This window comes from Manis javanica, chromosome 2, assembly GCF_040802235.1.
Source record: "Manis javanica isolate MJ-LG chromosome 2, MJ_LKY, whole genome shotgun sequence".
NCBI lineage: Eukaryota > Metazoa > Chordata > Mammalia > Pholidota > Manidae > Manis > Manis javanica.
In genome coordinates, this window is record NC_133157.1 from 52,514,921 (window position 1) to 52,534,180 (window position 19,260).

Sequence of the window (19,260 nt, forward strand, 5' to 3'; positions counted from 1 at the left end):
AATTTACACTCCTACCAGAATTATGAGCAAGATTCTACATCCTCTTCAACACTTGGTATCATCAGATTTCTACATTTTTGCCAATCAAAAGGTTACAAGGTGACAGTTGTGATCCTGGTTTGTATTTCCATGATTATTAAAGAGACTGAGCATCTTTTTGTATCTTTATTGACCATATGTGTTTCCCCTTCTGTGTAATATCTGCTCTTGTCTTTCACCTAATTCTTTTATTCATCATATAAACATTCTATGGCATATAAGTTTTGATTTCTATAGTTCAGCCCTTGCTTTTTACCTTTACCTTGGACATTTTATTATTATTTTTTAATTTGGTTCTTGACCACAACCTCCTCTGCCATGCAGGTGATATTGTTATCTTTATAAAACCCCTTGTGGTGCCGAAAGGTGGCAGAGGCTTCTTGACGACCACCACTCTCCTTGCTATGGATGGAACAGACAAGCCTGAGGAGCTGCTCTATGTCATCACCTCCCCACCGCGACACGGCCAGGTCGAATATGTCCGCTATCCTGGAGTCCCCATTACAAGCTTCAGCCAGATGGACATAGCAGGACAGACAGTGTGCTATGTACATAAAAGCAAGGCACCTGTCCCCAGGGACACATTCAGGTGAGCCCCCAAGGAGCATTTTCAGAACAGTTCCCTGGATTGATGCTTGAAAAGAGAACAGGTGGGGAAAAAAAATGAATCTTTTTCCAGCTCTGATATAGCATTCTATTTGGTATTCTATTCCAAATTCTATTCTATTCTAATTCCTTTTGCATGCTATCCTACTGCCTAGAAGTATGAAAGGTGAAGGGGCACAATTAAAATGACACAGGAAGGCAAGCAATTTAGGCTCACTGTTTAAAAATAAACACATCAGCAAATCTAAATGTACGCTGTTCTGTGAGGAGGAGTGTGAAGACCAAAGGACCCCAGCTAAGAAGAGTAGTAATCTACCTTATTCTGAGCATCTTTTCCTATATGAGGAAAAGGTATTTACTTTTAGTAAACATTTGGCAGAAGCAGACACTGCCTTTTGACACAATGTGTTCGCGGTAACTAAATCATAAATCATGTTGTCATAAAGTGAGTCACACTTCCCCATAGAAACAGGGTTATAATTGGGGGCTGTGCACCTGCTCAAGGATTCTGTATCAAATAAATCATCAGAACAAATAACAGGCAAAGATACAACATTAATGAAAGTCTACATTCATATAAAATATTGAAATTTATTTCCCGTCACATAAAGCCAGAGAAACTCTCGAGGATCCATCATTTAGCAGTTCTTAAAGCTGGCTGAACTCAAGGTCCTTGATAGACACATGCAGATCCCAAGGGCTGGAATATGAACCTAAAAATCTTGGACCAGCTTTTGGGGGAACCATGGTACCTGTGCAACCCTGAATTTTACCAATAAGGAAGGAGGCCGTGACAGCATTGGTTATTTGCCATATATGCAGGGCTTCTGGCTCCCACTATAATTTCCACCAGGTAAGAATACAACCTTGAAAAGAGCTCTATATGAAAAGAGCTCTAACATGAAGATAGCATACTCCTGTGTTGGTCAATGAACTCCCATGAATTTTCCAGTGTACTTATACAACCATGTTCAGATACCACTATCCCAGAGTGTACATTTTGTCTATCTAAATCCAGTATGTCTGCTATGATAAACACTGCTCAAATGTCAGTAAAGATGATTTTGCTTGCCTCTTTAGCATTTGGAATGATAATTTGGAAAGATGATTTGGATACTACTAAACAAAAAAAATCCAGGAAAGTTCAAACTAGTACCTTCTTTGTTTCTTATGACAAATGTCCTTAATGAGCAAATATCAATGGATAATCATTTGGCTGATCAATGCCTTAATAACAGCTCAGTGTCTAAGTATTGCTAGGCATTAAGCAAAACATAAGGTGGGGATTCCTCTTCATGCTGGGTCTTCTGCCGGTGAAGTGGGATAGTGTAGTTATGAAGACAGAGGCTTGGGGCCCACACTGCCTCTGTTGCTCACAACTCTGAGGCCTTAGTCAAGTCCCACGTCCTCCTGTGCTTGTTTCCTCCTCTGGGAAGAGGATTGATGCTCATAGCATCTGCCTGACATGGGTGTTGGGAGGTGTAAGTGAGCATATGCATATAGACTACTTATAACAATATGTGGCACATAGGAAGAATGAAGTAACTGCTACCTGCCATTATTACTGTTGCTGTCATTGTTGTCATCATTCATTATTAGATTATTTCCTTGGTCCCCCTCTTCCCTCTGAATTTGATAACACCAGAATTAATCTTGGAAGAGAAAGAAAGTTCCAAAGAAGAGCAATGGTTTTACTTGTTTTTTCCTATTTGCTGATGGAGGCTGGGTGCATCTTCCTTAACACACTTACATCAGTTCAGGGGATTTTCATTTTACTCTCATTTCTGGAACTTTTTGCTCCCATCCATCCCTGCTTCCCCCAGTCAGTGTCCACGGGAGAGTCTGCTGAAGACATTAATGACTGTATTGGGGGAACCAGTGTCCCTTCTGGAGAAGCCAATGAATGAACGTGTAAAAATATTCAGAAATAAGGGATAGGTATTAATAAGATGGTGGTGAAGAGCTGAGAATGGAAAACAAAATCCCTGCATGTGAGGATTGGTGATACAATAAAATGTCCTAATTAAATTCCATAGAAAATCATACAAAATGGTATTTTTGAAACCATCTATCCCAGGAATTTCTAAATTTCTAGACCCTCAGGAGAACTCTGGAAGATTTACAAATATTCTTGGCCCTTACTTCAGAGAGGCCGTGATAGCAAATCCAGCCTCAGGCCCATGAATCTGTATTTTTAACAGCTCTCCAGGTGGTTCTGATGCCGTTGAGCTAGCAATCACTGCTCTGGGCCTGCCCATTTTTGCAAGAACATTCTGAAGAGCTTGAAGGATTTATGGAAGTCCTCTTGGGGCCCCCCAGAGACAGGAAATTGGAGGAGCTGAGTTGGTAGGGCTCTGAGGCCCACACCCCAATTTACTGATTAAAGCTTTGTTTTGTTTTGTAGTTTTGATGGCATGTTTTTCAGTTTGTCTTGCACAGTAGGCTTCCAGGAAGGGTTTTCTTTTAGCAAAAAGGCTGTGGCTCTATTTCCCAAAGTGAGTGATTTGTTACCAGCCACCAGTGGCATAAAGATGCAAAATGATGTGGACTGGTGCGGGAAGAAGGCAATAAATGACAGGGAACCAAGAGTGAGAAACAACTCCCTTTCAGTTCTTTAAGTCCTTCTGATTGGTTCAAGAAGGAAGTCTCAGGCTGGTGCGAATATGTCCTTAACAGCACTTCAGTATTAACTGCTTCCTCTTTTTAGCAAAGAGAATATAGGCCTCAGGTTCCAAGCCACTGGGCAACAAGATCTAGCTAGAATCAAAAACATTGATTTCTTGTATTTATTTTTATAGTATTTATGATGATTTTTTAGGATTTTTAAAATGGTTAAAAGGTTTCCTTTTGAATACATTTATTTAAATACAATAAATATAAAAATATCTCCATTGAATTCATTTATTTAAGTAAAAAATTTGTATTTTGACATAAAGCAAATAACAAATAATAAGAGTACAGTAAAAGAATATACAGTATCAGAAGAGGACAGTATAAGCCATAATGAAAGAATATGTCAAAGATTTTAACAGTGATGTTTGAATGACTCAATATTAGGAAACAGTCTATAGGGAGAAAATCAACCATGAAAAGCATTGATTTACTCCAGTCCTTTCATGTGCATGAAGGAAAGCTGATATTGCTTGAATAACTGTAATGTACCAGGCAATGTACTAGACCCTTCCTTGTATGTCATTTGCGTTAAGTCTTATACCACCACCTTGAGAGACATGATTTGGTACCATTTTATGCATGAAAAACTGAGGTTCAAAGAGGCAAAGAAAGTTGCCTAAATTAACAGAACTGAGTGTCAGAGCTGAAGTTGGGCTAAGATCTCATTTTGAAGAGCTCTTAACATTGTACCAAAAATTTGTGGAGAATATGCACTTGTGCAAAGGAACCTCCTCAACGTGTCATTCTGGTGTTTGGCCAGCAGTTTTACATATTCATAATGGAGGAGCCTAGCATCTGCCGAAGACCCTCGTTTTAATCTTGTCATTTTACTAACCCGATCACGGACCACTGTGCTGTTTGTCAAATGGTGTTACACCAACGCTGAAAACCTGTTTTAATGGAAGTGTGATCATGGTGCTTTTTAAAAATTAAATATATGCAACCAATCTAATCACCTAAATTTATGTTGCTTGCTGTTAAATCTGGCAAGGAATTTGGCAGGGTGGAAGAGAGAAATTCTGTGGCAGAGGATTTTGTCCCCCTTCTCTTTTTAATGTAAGATACGGCAGCATTAATTAAATGGGGGAGTTTAATGGTCAGATTTTACCTTCCACAAAAATATTTTGTGGCTCATAAATTTCCCCTGCATTGTTTGGCGCTGCTGGCCTGGAAGAAAGCTTTGGCAGCGTGTCCTAGGACAGATGACACCAAGTGATTAGCAAGCTGACTTCAGCTGCTGGCAGCCGGGTACTAAAAGAACATGCTAATGTCCTCCATTTTGACATGCTGGCTGGACTTTTTTTTTTTTTCTGAGGAACTGGCTCTGTTTATGATTTCCATTTTTATCTTTTAAATGCCATGACAGATGGCAGATTCTTCAGCCAACTCTATTGCCAGGGAATACAGAAAGCTTGAAAGCACCACGGTAATGGTAAAATCAGACCAGGCAGGCACCCCAGACAAATCTGAGAGTCATTCCCCAGATCGCATGAGAACAGTGGTCATCTTGGCTGTATCTCTTCATACAGGAGCATAATAAAGGAAATTAAACACACCGGGTACACAGACGGGACCACTAGCTCAATACCACCAGCCTCTTATCCTTGGAATGGATGTTATCATAGCAATGGCACCGTTGTTTTAACTTGAGAATATATTATGGAGGTTTCTTTGAGGGAAAAGGGGAGCATTTGGAAGATCATCTGGTAACCTTTGCAGACATGAACAACTTGGCCTTGTTGCACTTGTTCTGCTAGGCTTCTTTTGACTGGGCAGCCAACCATGACCATTTACCCTGCCTTCCCCTCTGATAATGTTTCTCCGCCTGGGCGTAGTTTGCATTGTTTCTTGGGGAAGTGAAACGATCTGTTTGATCAGGTCGTGTTTAGAAATTGCTTCCTTTGCACCACTGGTTTATTAGCTTTCGGCCAGCGCAGACAGCTGCCCTGGTGTCCCAGCTGGGAACAGTGGCCTCGGTAAACATATTTCTTACTCTTATATGGTCCCTGGCCTGGTTGCCCTCATTCCCATCTGTCTGATGGCAGGCTGCCCATTTCTGGTGTGGTTAGATCCTCATCATCGGGCAGGGAGGAGTCTGAGATGGACAGTCTGGACCATAAGATATCTTAGGTGCCCTCACATAGGTCATGCACTCGTGGAGAAATGTGGCTTCCTGAGGCTGAGCTTCTACAACCTGGTCTGGCACTTTCAGAATCGAATCTCCAGAGAGGAAAGTGAAGATCAGGTGCTCATAATGGCAGCCTCTGATGGAGCCCCTGACAGTGACTTGGATTCCCATTTAACCTTCTTGCTGCTGATCCCCTTCCCTTCTCCACCCAATATGTAACATGCTTTTAATGGAGTGCAAAGTCTTTAATTCAACATTAATACTAATAGTAATTTTCATAAAAGGCTTAAATTTGTGCTAAACTATAAACAGCTGGTTTAAAACTGTCCACAGGAGCACATTTTGATACAGAGGTCTGGTAGCAAATAGAGAACCACTCTATTTTAACTTTTTCAATACCCGCTAAGAAAACACAATGGCAACATTATAAATACATAAAATGAGTGTACTCTTCAAACTCATGCAGTGGGTATAGTCGGTGTGAAATTCTTACTCAGGGCAAGGAACTACACTAAGCAGTGATGAGCTTGAGAAATAGTGGCAGAGTTATTTAGCCTGCTCCACCCCTGGCTACTGTCAGTGCTGCTGAGAAAATACTTTGTGCGTAGATGGTGTAGAAGGCAGGTAGTTTGTGTGGTACATAGTGACTGGTTCGATGGATAGAACACTGTCCTAAAATATCTGTCCTTGTGTTCCCATTTGAGTCCCAACACCACATGTCCTTTAGTAAAGGTGTGTATTGTTATCATTTCATTCCAGTAGATGGTGACACATGAATCCATGCTGAAGGCTACCTTGCCTCTCTTTGCCAGATTTATCATCAGCAACGGACTGCAGACCAAGCCCGGGGTGTTCGAGATCACACTGGAGACTGGAGACAGGGCCTTACCCACGGTGACCAGGAACAAGGGTTTGAGGCTGGCAGAAGGGGCCACGGGCCTGCTCACCGCTGACCTCCTTCAGCTGACGGACCCCGACACTCCGGTGGAGAAGCTCACCTTCCTTTTGGCCCAGTTCCCACAGCATGGCCAGCTCTATGTGCGCGGGACCATGCTGCTTCAGCACGGCTTCACCCAGCAGGATGTGGACAGCAGGAACGTGGCCTACAGGCACTTGGGAGGGGACTCGCAGCTGGACCGCTTCACTTTTGTGGCCACAGATAGAACAAACCAAGGCTTTGTTATGGATGGGAGAGTGTGGCAAGAACCTGTTTCATTTACCATCAAGGCAAGTATGACAAATACTCAGCTCATTGCCATAGGTGTGGAGAAAATGACTTCAAGGAGAACTAGTTCCTTCTTCCCTTCCTTCCTGCATTCAGATATGTACTGTACATCTGCAGCAGGTCAGGCACTCAGCAGGCACCAGGCCGCCTAGTATGAACAGTACAAAGTAGTCCCTGTGTGTGGGCTAATGACTGGCCTTCCGAGTTGGTGGTAGTACAGAAAGGAACAAAAAATCTGGGCTTTGGAGTCAGACACTCCTTGGCTAGAATTCCTGCTCTGTCATTTATTAGCTGTGTGTCCTTAAGAAAGTTCTTTAACTTCTCTGATTCCACTTTTCCTTCTTTGAAAAACATGCCTTACAGCATTGTGGTGAGAATCAAATAAGAATAGGTATCCAAGGCATAGCATATGGGTTGAATATTAGATATTCAGTATCTTGAAATTTCCACTCTAATATCTAACTATGCTATTATGATGGTGCTTATTGGCCCATGTCACCTACTGGCATTTTAATAGTTATGAAAACTATTAAATTTAATAGTTTTTAATTTAAATATTTAATATGAAAAGTTATAAGGTAATATCAATATTATACATGTAATAAAGACAGGAAAATAATTGCAGCACCTACAGTTTTTGGAGTGTTAACTGTAGGTCAGAAATACTTTACATAAATCTCATAAAAATCCTGAGGTATGTTTAACACCATTTTATTTTTTATTTTTTCAGAAGTTACGTAGTTTGATCAAACACACATAAAAACCTCACATCCTTCTGATCCCAAATTCTGTGTCCTTTGTATGACATTACACTGCCACATTTGTGTTGACTACTACAGTGTTTTTTGGAGGGCATTTTATGTGTTTTTCTTTTTTCAGTCAAAACACGTCAAGTATGTTATAGCTCTTAAACCCTTGAATCCACTCTTCCTTGGATGTAATTCATCTTGTTCTGCACACTTCACCAACAGTAAAAAAGATATAAATCTGTCTCTTACTTCATATAAAATATATAAAATAATCATAATTTCTCTTGCTCTTTAGTCTCTGTATTTGTCAGTGTTCTCCAGAAGAGACAGAACAGTTAGGATGGAGAACTAGAGAAAGGGAGAGAGAGTCAGAGACAGAGACAGAGAGAGACAGAGCAAGGCTGATTGAGTGATTTTCAGGAATTGTCTCACACAATTGTGGGGTTCAACATGTCCAAAATCTATAAGGTAGGTCAGCAGAATGCAAATTCCAGCAGGAGTTGATGTTGCAGTCTGGAGTCTGAAGGCAGTCTAGAGGCAGAATTCCTTCCTCTCCAGCAGACCTCAGTCTTTTCTCTTAAGGCTTTCAACTGATTTGGTGAGGCCCACCCACACTATGGAGGGTAATCTGCTTTCTTTAAAGTCTACTGATTAAAATGTTAATCACCTCTAAAAAATACCTTTGCAGCAACATCTAGCCTGGTGTTTGATGATGTTTTCTAGCCTGGTGTTACCTCTGTTAGGGGCAGAATTTGGAGAGAGTACCAGAATTTAAATCAGGTCTCTTCCAACACCAACATTCATCTTTAACACCATGTTCTTGTGAGAAAGTTATTTCTTGGAAGTTGCAGAATTCACTAATAGGAAAATGTTGGATATAGGTTGTAAAGTTTCTTTCTCATCAAAAGTACAAGGCTTTCCTTGTCCTCCTCCAACAAAAAATCATTATGTGTAAAAAACCACAAGGAAAGCCTCAGATTTTCTCTCAGAACTCCTGGACCTCCTTGGTTTCCCTGAGAAGTGAGGTCAAGCAGTTTAGTAAATGACTGACTCCCCACTGTCTCTTGCCTTCAAGAGCTTTTCCTGATAAGACAGTATAATGTCAACCACCACTAAGTGATGAGTTCATTCAAATTAGTGTCCCAAACATGGGCATCCTACTCTTACAGTTCCAACCTGGGTAAGCAAGGTCAAAGCTACTGGACCTAACAAATGCAAAACACAGGTGCATCTCATAGGTCTCAGCAGACACAATCTGAGCTTCATGTGGCAGACCATGTCTGTCTGACCAAATACTGCAGTCTGGCTGCAGGGATTCTTATAATTGTCCTTAAAAGAGGCTGGGGCTGGAGCTGGTAATGGGGGTGAAAGGACCATGTCATTGCTTTCTACAGTTTAGGCATGTCTGACATGGTTTTCAGTAAATCCAACACAAATTTTTATAGGGATGTAGCCCTTAAAAAAGACAAAAAATTTGTACCCCAGCATTTAAAAATGCTTCTGATATACTGAGCCAGAAGACCTGTTTTTGAAAAAATGAGAAGTTTAATAAGAAGTCATTTAACGGAAAGTTAAATAAGTTTATGACCAAAAAAACAGCAGGGAACCATGTAACCAGAGTTTTAATACCAACTTAAAAAGAACAAAAACAAATCAGTGCAGGCATTTATTCCTTTTGTAACACTTGAGTTTTTAAGGAAAATATTTAAAAAAACAAACAAAACTACACTTAACACTCAGTTATTTATCAATTTTGAGTGTTTCTACATGGCTTGAAGTATGTTTGTTGTTCCTCTCCTGCCATTGGCCATCCCTCCTGCTGGCCACCGGGGTTGTAGGAGCTTCTCCCCTAACGGACCTGTAACTACTTGGTCCCGTACCTCCCACCCATTCTCACGGATCTGCCGTTGCCATCCACACTGTGCAGAGGAGAATGGCTGTAACTTTTGAAAAAACAACTTTTGTTGTTATTTCAGTTTATAAAATAATTGTTTATTGTAAAGAATTTGTAAACTACAGAAATGGACAAGAAAAATATCTTTTGCAATCATACCACTTAAAGAAAACTATCTTTGGGGGCTTCCTTCCATTCTTGTATTCTGTGCAACAGAAAAAGTGAGATAATATTATATGTGCTATAATGCATGGTGCCTGTCTGTACTCTTCATCATGCTATGAAATTTTCATTTATGTCACTGAATCTTCTTTGAACACATAAGTCTTAAAGGCTACATGTCACTCAGTATCAGGTAGAAATGGCTTATAAATCTCCTGTTGGACTTTTGTATTTTATGGAATTTTTGTTAATTGTTATAAATTATATTTTAGTGAATATCCATGTGTGTATGTATATATTTATACACACATATTTTTTGTGTGCACATCTAACTATGTGGGATATGCTCAAAAAGTGAAAGTTTTGGATAAAATTATATCACATTTTTAATATACATATATGCCCAATTTCCCTCCAGAAATTTTCACTAATTTGCACCCCTTCCAGCCAAATATTAAAATGTCTGTTTTTCCAAACATTTACCAACATGAGATATGATTAGGTAGGATTATGTTTCTTAATAAAAAAAAAATCTTGCCAACTTGAGTGGAAAAAAATGTTTGATTGTTACAAAATTCCAATCAGAAATACACATAAGAGGAGTGGTAATTCTTTCCCACCCCAAAGCACGTGAACAATTTGTGTAAATGCTCCTAGAATTTTGTCTGTGTCTGTATGAACAAATGTATGTATTTGTTTTGAACAAAAATATTGTATTATAGTCATATCCTATTCTGCAACCTGCTGTTTTTGTTTTTACCAGTTAACACAAGGTTGTGGAAATTATTCATTATCAGTTTATCCTACCTCTTTTTCTTTTTAATAGCTGAACAGTAGTTTATTTTATCTTCATATATAATATATATATATTACCAATATAATATATATATATTATCAATATTATAATATATATATCTTATCAACACTTCTTTACTTTGGTAGGGGGAACTAAGATTTACAACAGTATTATTTTTGGGTAAATGATAACATCATAAGAACTGAATGATTAGGCATGAGAGGAATGAGGATAGTGTTCTTGTACCTGTTTTGTAGTATCAGTGGTGAGTTGTGCTAATCCATCCAGACCTGCTCCATCCCTACCTGCAACAGTCATTTGCAAGGTGGATGTTACTATACCTGAATGAGGCCCTTTGTACAGTTTGTGCTGTCTTTCACCCATGAGTAACTGCCTATCCATGTCTTCACAAATTGACTCTGTCTATTTAGTTACCTGGCTCTCATCCTCAATGAAACAAATATGCAAATGCCTGCAAGTAATCACCTTTCACTTTTTTTCTCCCTGAGATGTTTTAATTTGTATTCAACATTTTTTCTATTTGAACAAAGACAAACCAAAAAGATATTCAGTGCATTTGTAAACCATTAAAATTTTGTTTCTGTAAATTACCAAATACTGGGAAAATGGAGTAATCCTTCTGTGGAGCTAACATTAAGTTTGCAGTACAATCTTGGGTCAATTTTAATGTGTTCATTCAACAAATATTCCTCGAGCTTCAGTTTTGGTTCAGGCACTGTTCCAGGTGCAGGAAAGAGGGGGCGGGGCATGAGATCCCCCATCAGGGAGCTTATGTCCTAAAGGGAGGCAGACAATGGGCAAATAAATAAAGTTCGGTCAAAGTTTACAATGGAAAGGTGATCTCTGTTTCAAGCACTGTATGTACTGAGGAAGTTGACAACAAGACTGCCTTTAGCAGAAATTAACAAACGAGGAGGATGAAGAATCTGAAATTTGGGAGAGTTTGTTGTTGTTAGACATTAAAGCCCTATGTTGCAAGGAGTTGAGAAGCTTTTTATATAACGTTGTATGTAATTATTGATGATGCAGGTGGACCAGCTGGACAAAACAGCCCCTCACATCACATATTTGCATTCCCCTTCTCAAGTGGGGCTCCTGAAAAATGGCTGTTATGGGATTTACATCACTTCCCGCATGTTGAAGGCTTCGGACCCTGACACCAATGATGATCAGATCATCTTTAAGATTTTACAAGGCCCCCAACATGGACATCTGGAGAACACAACAACAGGTACTGCCTTCTTTAATCCTTTAATTGCTCATTTTAAAATACCCAGTGGCTGGCAGTGCTAGAGAGTAATTTAATTAAGTGTAGGCCCATTTGGTAAACACTCCCCAGGGCTTACTGATAGATGCAGTTTATAAATCAATATTGGCGCTAAAGAAGGCTTGAAGCTGAGCTTCCCTAAATTTATCTTGAGTGGGAGAACCAGATACTGATACGCAGCTGTTTATTATTTACAATTGTTTTTAATAGCCAGATTGTAATATATTCAGTGGAACACAGTGTCAGGAACAAATTCATATTTGTGACTAATTTTTTTCTATCATGAACTCTAAATGGAGTCAGTTCATTAAAAAAGTTCTGGTTGTTTTTTTATTATCATGATTTCTCTGGATTGTATATTATTTCTGCTTTATGAAGGCGATGATCAAAATATGTCGCTAAAAAGGATGGCACAGAATTACAGATTTTATTGCAATATTTACCTAGTCTCCCTCTATTTTTATATTTTCTTTAAGGCATATTTCTGAGACAGTACATTTTATATTCTAATATAAATTCCTTGAATATGAGTTTTAAGATGGTTGCAATAATGTCAACTCCCTTAAAAAATTACTCTGGCTGGTTTTAAAGCTGTTTATAATAACATAGCCATTCAACTTTAGGTATGCTCTTTTTAAATATTTTGTTTGCATCCATGAAATTAATTTCTTTCTTTTTTGTAGGTGAATTTATCCGTGAGAAATTTATCCAAAAGGATTTAAACAGTAAGACCATTGTTTACATCATAAACCCATCTTTGGAAGTTAATTCAGACGTCATAGAGTTTCAAATCATGGACCCCACAGGGAACTCTGCCACTCCTCAAATGTAAATTATTTTGCTTAATCAATAGCCCTGCATATAACGCCCAGAATGTATCTGATAGGAATGTGATATGTTCTTTGTCAAACAGAATCTAAGAGGATAAATGGATTTCGCAAGCTCATTGAATTTATTTTGGAGAGGAAATTTTCTTTCCATCGCTGCTTGATAATGGGAAAGCCAGTAGCTTTGCATAGTCCGGAAATATTAAAAAGTTAAGTTGTAGAGTTCTGGGTTATTCATATTACGCATGTAGATGCGTACACTTTCACACGCAGAGAGGTTTCTGTCTTGACAAGTCACTAACATCCAGACTGAGCTTGCAGGCGCTTGTATAAATCCTGCAGCAAGAGGTCGCTCCAGGACTGCGTTAGAACCTAAATATAGGCTAAACTCTCTGGAGTGGGAAGAATGAGGTAGTCAGGAAAGGTTAGCAAACATCTCTTCCATTCCAACGCCTTCCAGCCCCAAAGCACAAAGTTAGTAATCCTGTCATAGGTAAGATGAAGACAGTATAAAGCGTAAAATTGACTTGGGGAGTTTTTAAATGAACCTTACAAATTGTTTAAAGTGTTTGACCCTCAGAGTAACAAGAGTAACAAATTCTCAAAATTAACATGATTAATAGACCATAGTAATTTCGCTTAATGGGTCCCTATTCTAGGGCTTTCTTGAGTGTAGACCTTGAATAACTTGCCAGTTATCAGATGATCACAGAAGGGTTAATCAGTCCTGTCCTCCTTGTGCTGTATTTTTTCTTTTTAAAATTGATACCCTTCCCTTTTCTTTTTCAAAGAGAAGTTGTTAATTTATCCTAGTTTTAATGTATATAATATTCTAGTCAAACTACACACTGTAAGTGAGTACAGCCCCTTTATAGGCTTTTTTAAATAGAATATGAACAAAGAAAGAAAAGAATACGGACAAAGAACTGAGAAATTCACCTCTGTGCTCTTCGTTCTCGCTTTCTCTTTGGGATCCTGATTTGTAGTCCCAATACTTGCCAGCAGAGGTCTCTGTAGTTATTGTTAGAAAAACGTCCTCAACAAAATGCATTCCAGGGTCCCACCTCCATTACCCTGATAAAGTATAGCAGGGCCCAGATTTATAACTGCAGATTGTTATTGAGTGGCTACTATTTGCCACCTGCATAATATTAGGAACTGGGAAATAGGCATGAGGAAGGAAGATCTGGCCTCTGACATGAAAATATTTTCTTGAGGTTAAACCTAAAATGGATGATTACCACTCATTAAACTACTCTCATCTAAAATAAATGATTCTTTGGGATTACAGTCCTTATAGAAAATATATTTCCTGCGAATCATTATGTTGTGTGCTTGAAACCAATATTGTATATCAATTATATTTCAATTAAAAAAAAGAAAGTGTATTGCCTAATTGCAATTTCAGACAACTGTCTCCCAGTTTTAAAGAACATGTAAAAAAAAAAAATCCTGCTACCAAAACATTCATAAATTGGTTTCACTTGCTTTTTAATAGTTCAACTAAAAAACATAAGAATATTGATGAGTCTTGCTACAGCCTCATGCTGACTTCTGGTCCTCCACATGTGAACACAGCATAGCTGACGGAGAACTTCTTCTATCTGCAGTGGAGCTAATGAAGCAGTTGATACTGCCCTTTTCATTCTTCATTGTTACCAAGGACATTGCTTTTAAAGATGGTTTATGTTTTTAAATAACCCTGAAATTTTCATAGGAGAATCATAGAAGAATTTACAACTTTAATTGAGGCTATTTTAAATAGGTTCCTGCTTGTGCTGGATATCAATTTTCATAACCAAGGCTGAAGATATTTCTAAGGCAGCCTGAAATGATCGGAGCCAGTAGAACAAGATGATGTTAAATATGCCTACCAAGAGTTAGTTCTAAATTAATTTTGATTTGATTCTGACATATATTAGGTTGTCTTCTTTAGAGTGGCCAGGGGTGGCAGAAATGACTCAGCATTAATCTTCGTAAGTTTGGAATGGTGGAGCTGACCCAAACTTCCTTTGTACATAGATGTTTTTTGCAACAAGAAAACACATCTTTCCAGTAAGAAACAATGTTATGAACAATGGTCTGCCTTCTTGAGGCAGCCAACAAGAACCTAGTTAATGTATAATGTAAATCATAGGCATTTATCATATGACTGTTTTCTACTCTGTTGGGTTGCTCTTCATTTAATCATGACAATCACCTATGAGTTAGGCACCATCATAATCCAGAATTTACAGGTGAGGAAACTGAAGCATGGAGGTAGGAAGTGAATTCTCCAATCACATGAAGCTGATTAGTGAAGGAACTGTGATGCAGGCGCAGGAAATACAGCTCTAGAGTGCATGTTCCTCCTCACTGCAATAAAGAACTTCTTCCTCACTCTAAATGAGTATGCTAAGGGTAAGGAGCAGCCAGCAGACTTATCTCCCTTCCCTCTAGTCATTGGCCACCCATCCAACAAGAAAGGAGGAATACTTACTTGTCAAGGACCTTAAGTTTTAGTTGTTTTTTAAAATGTAAATTATAGATATTAATATTTAATGTGCACTCCATGTCCAACACATTGGAAATTATGGTGTAAATAATAATAAACCACTGAACTTAGAGCCAAAGAACAGGGTTTGAGCTTTGACTCTGCCATTGACCTTGATGACTGTTCAAGCCTTAGTTATCTCATCCGTCAAATGGATGCAATAAGACATTTGTTTAGAGAAATAAATAAGGTAAAACAAATGACAGCATCTTGTATATTTAAAGTCTGTAACTTGTGATAGTGATTACTGTTATTGCTCAATTGTGTGGTTGCAAGTGTCCCAGAACCATGTGGTTATCAGCTAAAGCCCATCTCTAATTACAAATTGATTATGGGATGATTCACAAAGTGTATAATCAATATGCATGTTAATCATAAGCTAAATGCTGTGCAACTTTGTGTTCTTATTTGGCTTAGGCAAGATTGTTGCATTAATATTCTGCCTATTTGAAGGGGTGAAAACTAAAGGGACCATTGGGTGTAATCTGGAACCAAAAGGAAACTCTTTCAAAGAACAAGAAGGACCTATGTTCAATGGGATTGTCCTTGAGTCTTGAGGGCTGATATTTTTGCTATTGCAGAGTTCTACAGAATATCAATCCTGAAGTGTCAACAGATAATTCCATTAGAGAAAAAAGTCAGGATATCTTGATTTAATCAAGTTGTTGCTAGCTAGCTAGCTTGCATGTTGTTTAACTGCATCACATCCCAGAATCATGGAGACGTTTGTGTGAATTAGAATCTCTGAGAGTGGGATATAGTGTGCAGCATATCTCAACCTCATTTGATAATGAAACCTCCACCACTCCACCCCAGAGTAGCTCATGAAATGAATTTTTCATGGAATATATTTGGGAGACATTGCATTGTAAATAGAAATTATTTTACAACATTGAAATACATGGAAATTTGCATTAAGATTTGGATTTGGCCAAGTGCCTAAATTTCAGGCACTGCACTAGGTGCTTTAATGTATGTTGTCCCATTTAATCTGCAAAACACAGTCCTCTGAGGGTTACAAGGAAATCAGGCTAAAAGCATTTAAGTAATTGGCCAGAGGTCACTAAGTGCACGAGTAGGAGAGCTGAAAGTGAACCCTGACCTCCTAGCCTCAGAGTGAGTGCTCCCCTTATTGGCTCATGCCTCGGCCTGACTCACTCACAAGCTCATGTCTGTTCTCTGGTTCCGCTCAAATCTCAAAATGATCTGCAGAACTCCCAAAGTAAGCTACACAGGATCCACGCCACTCATCAAAAACACCTTTGCAGACAACAGAATGCAACCAACTTTGGGGAAAAAGGGCATTTCAAAAGAAAAGGTGTCCCTTGCTGATGTTCACAGCTCAGGGGCTGCTTCTCCAGCTGCTGCATGATTCCCAACACCCTGATTCTCCTCTTCCCTCTGGCTACCCTCATTCTAACTGTTCTGTTGTTCATTCTTGGCTTTAAAAGACAGGGGACAAAAGAAATAAAAAAGAAAAGGAATTTCTAGCAGGAAAACTTTGCAATGTTTTAGTAACTTTTATGAAACACCTGAAAGGGCAAAAGGTTAAAAGTATTGACTAGGTAAAGCTTTCATACTACCTACAAGCCAGAAGCTAAAGTATTTGTCTCCTGACTAGATCTAGGGAAGCACAGAGGAAGGCAGGAGAAATGGCACTTATTAAGCACCCACTATGTATCGGTGCTTTATACATATTAACAAATACTAATTTTCATCATTTGACATGATTTGAATTTTCCTCCTTTTAAGGATAATGAAAACTGAGGCCCACAGGGGACTGAGTAACTGACCACAATCACACACTAATAAGTGGTTGCAAGATGTGCCTAACTCCAAAGCACTTATTTCTGGGTTCTCACTATGTTACCTCCTGACTAAACACGATTTCCCCATTATCATGAGAGAAAGGCAAAAATGAAAACACAGGTGTTCATAGCATTACATTATGGAGATTAATAGCATCGTCTTTGAATGGATGTCTTGGATTGAGTACTTGGAAAGACATTTTTTAATATTTCAATTTCTTTAGTCATATGCTACTTGACTGTAAGTGAGGATCTAGTTTAAGAATAATTAATCACCATTTTAGCTTCCATAAACCTTTCATTGAGAAACTGAAGATACTTTGTGACTATTCATTAAGGTTCATTTAACACCCTTTGAAGTACAGACTCATCATTATTGTACTTTGGGAAGTGAGGAAACTGAGGCATTGAGCAGCTGTGTACCCTTTTCACATACTCTCTTTAACCTAGATTACTCTCCCAAATCCCAAACTGGAGCTTTAATCCCAAATGTTTTTTTCAGTTCATTGTTCCTATAATGAATCAGGTAGCCAAAAAAGAAAACATCAGAAAGTATATGTTTTTGACTGTATTTCAGCACTATTGCCATTTGGGACCAGATACTTTTGCTGTGGTTGGATTGTGTGCATTGGACAGTGTTTAAGAGCATTCTTGACCTCTACCCATTAATGCCAGTATCATCCTCTTTCCAGGTGTGAGCATCACAGCTTTCTTTAGGCATTGCCAAATGTTGGGAAGCACATACACACCTTGGGAAATAGCATACATGTGTGTTAAGAAATCATGTTTCCTGGTAGAATGCTTTTGTATCAGTGCCATCTTTCTTTCTACTGAAGTCCAGTAATAGCCAAAGAATCCAGAGTAAGGGCTAGAAAAAAATGTGAGAATCATCTAGGCTAGCACTTAAAAATGATGTGAAATATGATGTTAATGGGGCTGTGGAGAAAAAATATTTCTCTGGTGAACTTAGTTTGGTTAACCACAGGCTAAACAAGAGTCATTCATTCATTTAACAAGTATTTGTTGAACACTTACTATGTTCCAGTCACTCCCAAGAGGACTTGGGAATCCATCTGGTGAATCAAAGACTCGTGTTTACTTGGAGCATATATAGTATCTAAGTAAATTACATAGTATGTTACATGTGATATGTACCTCCCAGAATGAGAAAACTGGTCAGGATAAGGGGGATCATCATAATCATAGATGCTGGACTTTGGGGATGGATTGTAATTTTAAAATGGAAGATTAAATAACTTTCTTGCATGCATACAAAAGCTAATTTGGAAAAATTAGCAAAAATATCCTCTGAGCATCAATTGACTATATGAAATCAACAATAAAAAATATGGCATATATAATATTCCTTAAAGTTATGTGCTATACACCCTTATACCAGTATTACACTATTGTACACACACACCCCTTTCCTCTGGAGAGTCCCTTGTTAAAACATTTACAGATATATCCCTGCTTACATGAATATATAAAGTATAACAAGGCAATATATAAATGAAAAGTATGTGCTAAAGCAAAACAAAAGAAGCATAAAAATGGAGCCAAACCCACCCCAAAACAAAACACCTAGCTTTTCTTGCACCTGACATGGAATTATTGCATGGCTGAGGAACCAGGATCCAGTTTAATTTCTTCTACTCCATCCAATGTCTAATATTCACAGTAGCTGTTATTGGGAACCAAAATTTAGTTTTCTTATTAAATCAAATTTTCCATTGTGATGAGTACCCCAGAATCACTTAGGAAAGTGTTTCTCAACTGAGGATGACTTTCTCCTCAGGGACATTGGGAAACATCTGGAAACAGTTTTGATCGTGGAAACAGGTAGGCAGTGGTGTGACTGCATCTAGTGGATGGAGACCAGGGACACCGCTAAATGTTCTGTAGTGCGCAGGACACTCCCCACAACAAAACACTATCTGGCCCCAATGTCAATAGTCAAGGCCGAGGGACCCTGATGAAGGGGCTGAAGGAGTTCTCAGCTCCTGCTAAATAACTTGAAATGATTTCCATGTGGATTTCTCATAAAGTATGTCCATAAACCTCAGTTCTGACCTTAGAATGAGCTTTATTCAATGGTAATAGGAGAAGGGAGGGATCTTTAAAATGTGAAGATTTGAACCTTTGTCTACATGACACTTGGACATCCAGAACTTTCCAAATTTCTCTCACGGGCTTCAGGATCTGGTTACCTACATGATGCCAAGCATACAGCTGTGTGGCTTCTGGTAGGGAGAATTCCCAAGTGATTGACTATATTTCTTAACTTTTCTTCCAGGTGTTGTGTAGAATTTAAGTAACCACAGTCTCAGCATAGAAAGATCTCAAATACGGTACCACAAAACAAAAAACCACATTTGAAACGTGTTGCACCTGTCCTGTAGGTATGCAGGTGCTTTGCCATTTAAATATTTGTCTGGGAAATATATTGCCTGGCTTAAATTTCTTGACTTTTCAATAGATCTCTTCTATTTGTAGTGACTAGTTTTAAGGAATGTGTAATGACAACTTAAT

General features: G+C 38.6%; 1 protein-coding gene across 11 annotated transcripts in view; it reads left to right on the forward strand.

The window, feature by feature from the left end:
- Positions 1-19,260, forward strand: part of FREM1 (FRAS1 related extracellular matrix 1) — a 156,291-nt gene that overhangs the window by 105,514 nt on the left and 31,517 nt on the right. For 6 of the 11 annotated variants that reach the window (XM_073228485.1, XM_073228489.1, XM_073228488.1 and 3 more), the window contains 4 exons: positions 364-628; positions 6,259-6,673; positions 11,323-11,524; positions 12,244-12,388. In XM_073228485.1, the coding sequence (XP_073084586.1) occupies positions 364-628; positions 6,259-6,673; positions 11,323-11,524; positions 12,244-12,388 (1,027 nt within the window). Of the gene's footprint in view, positions 1-363; positions 629-6,205; positions 6,674-11,322; positions 11,525-12,243; positions 12,389-19,260 lie in introns of those variants that run through there. The other 5 variants (XM_073228494.1, XM_073228493.1, XM_073228490.1 and 2 more) reach the window with 5 other exon arrangements.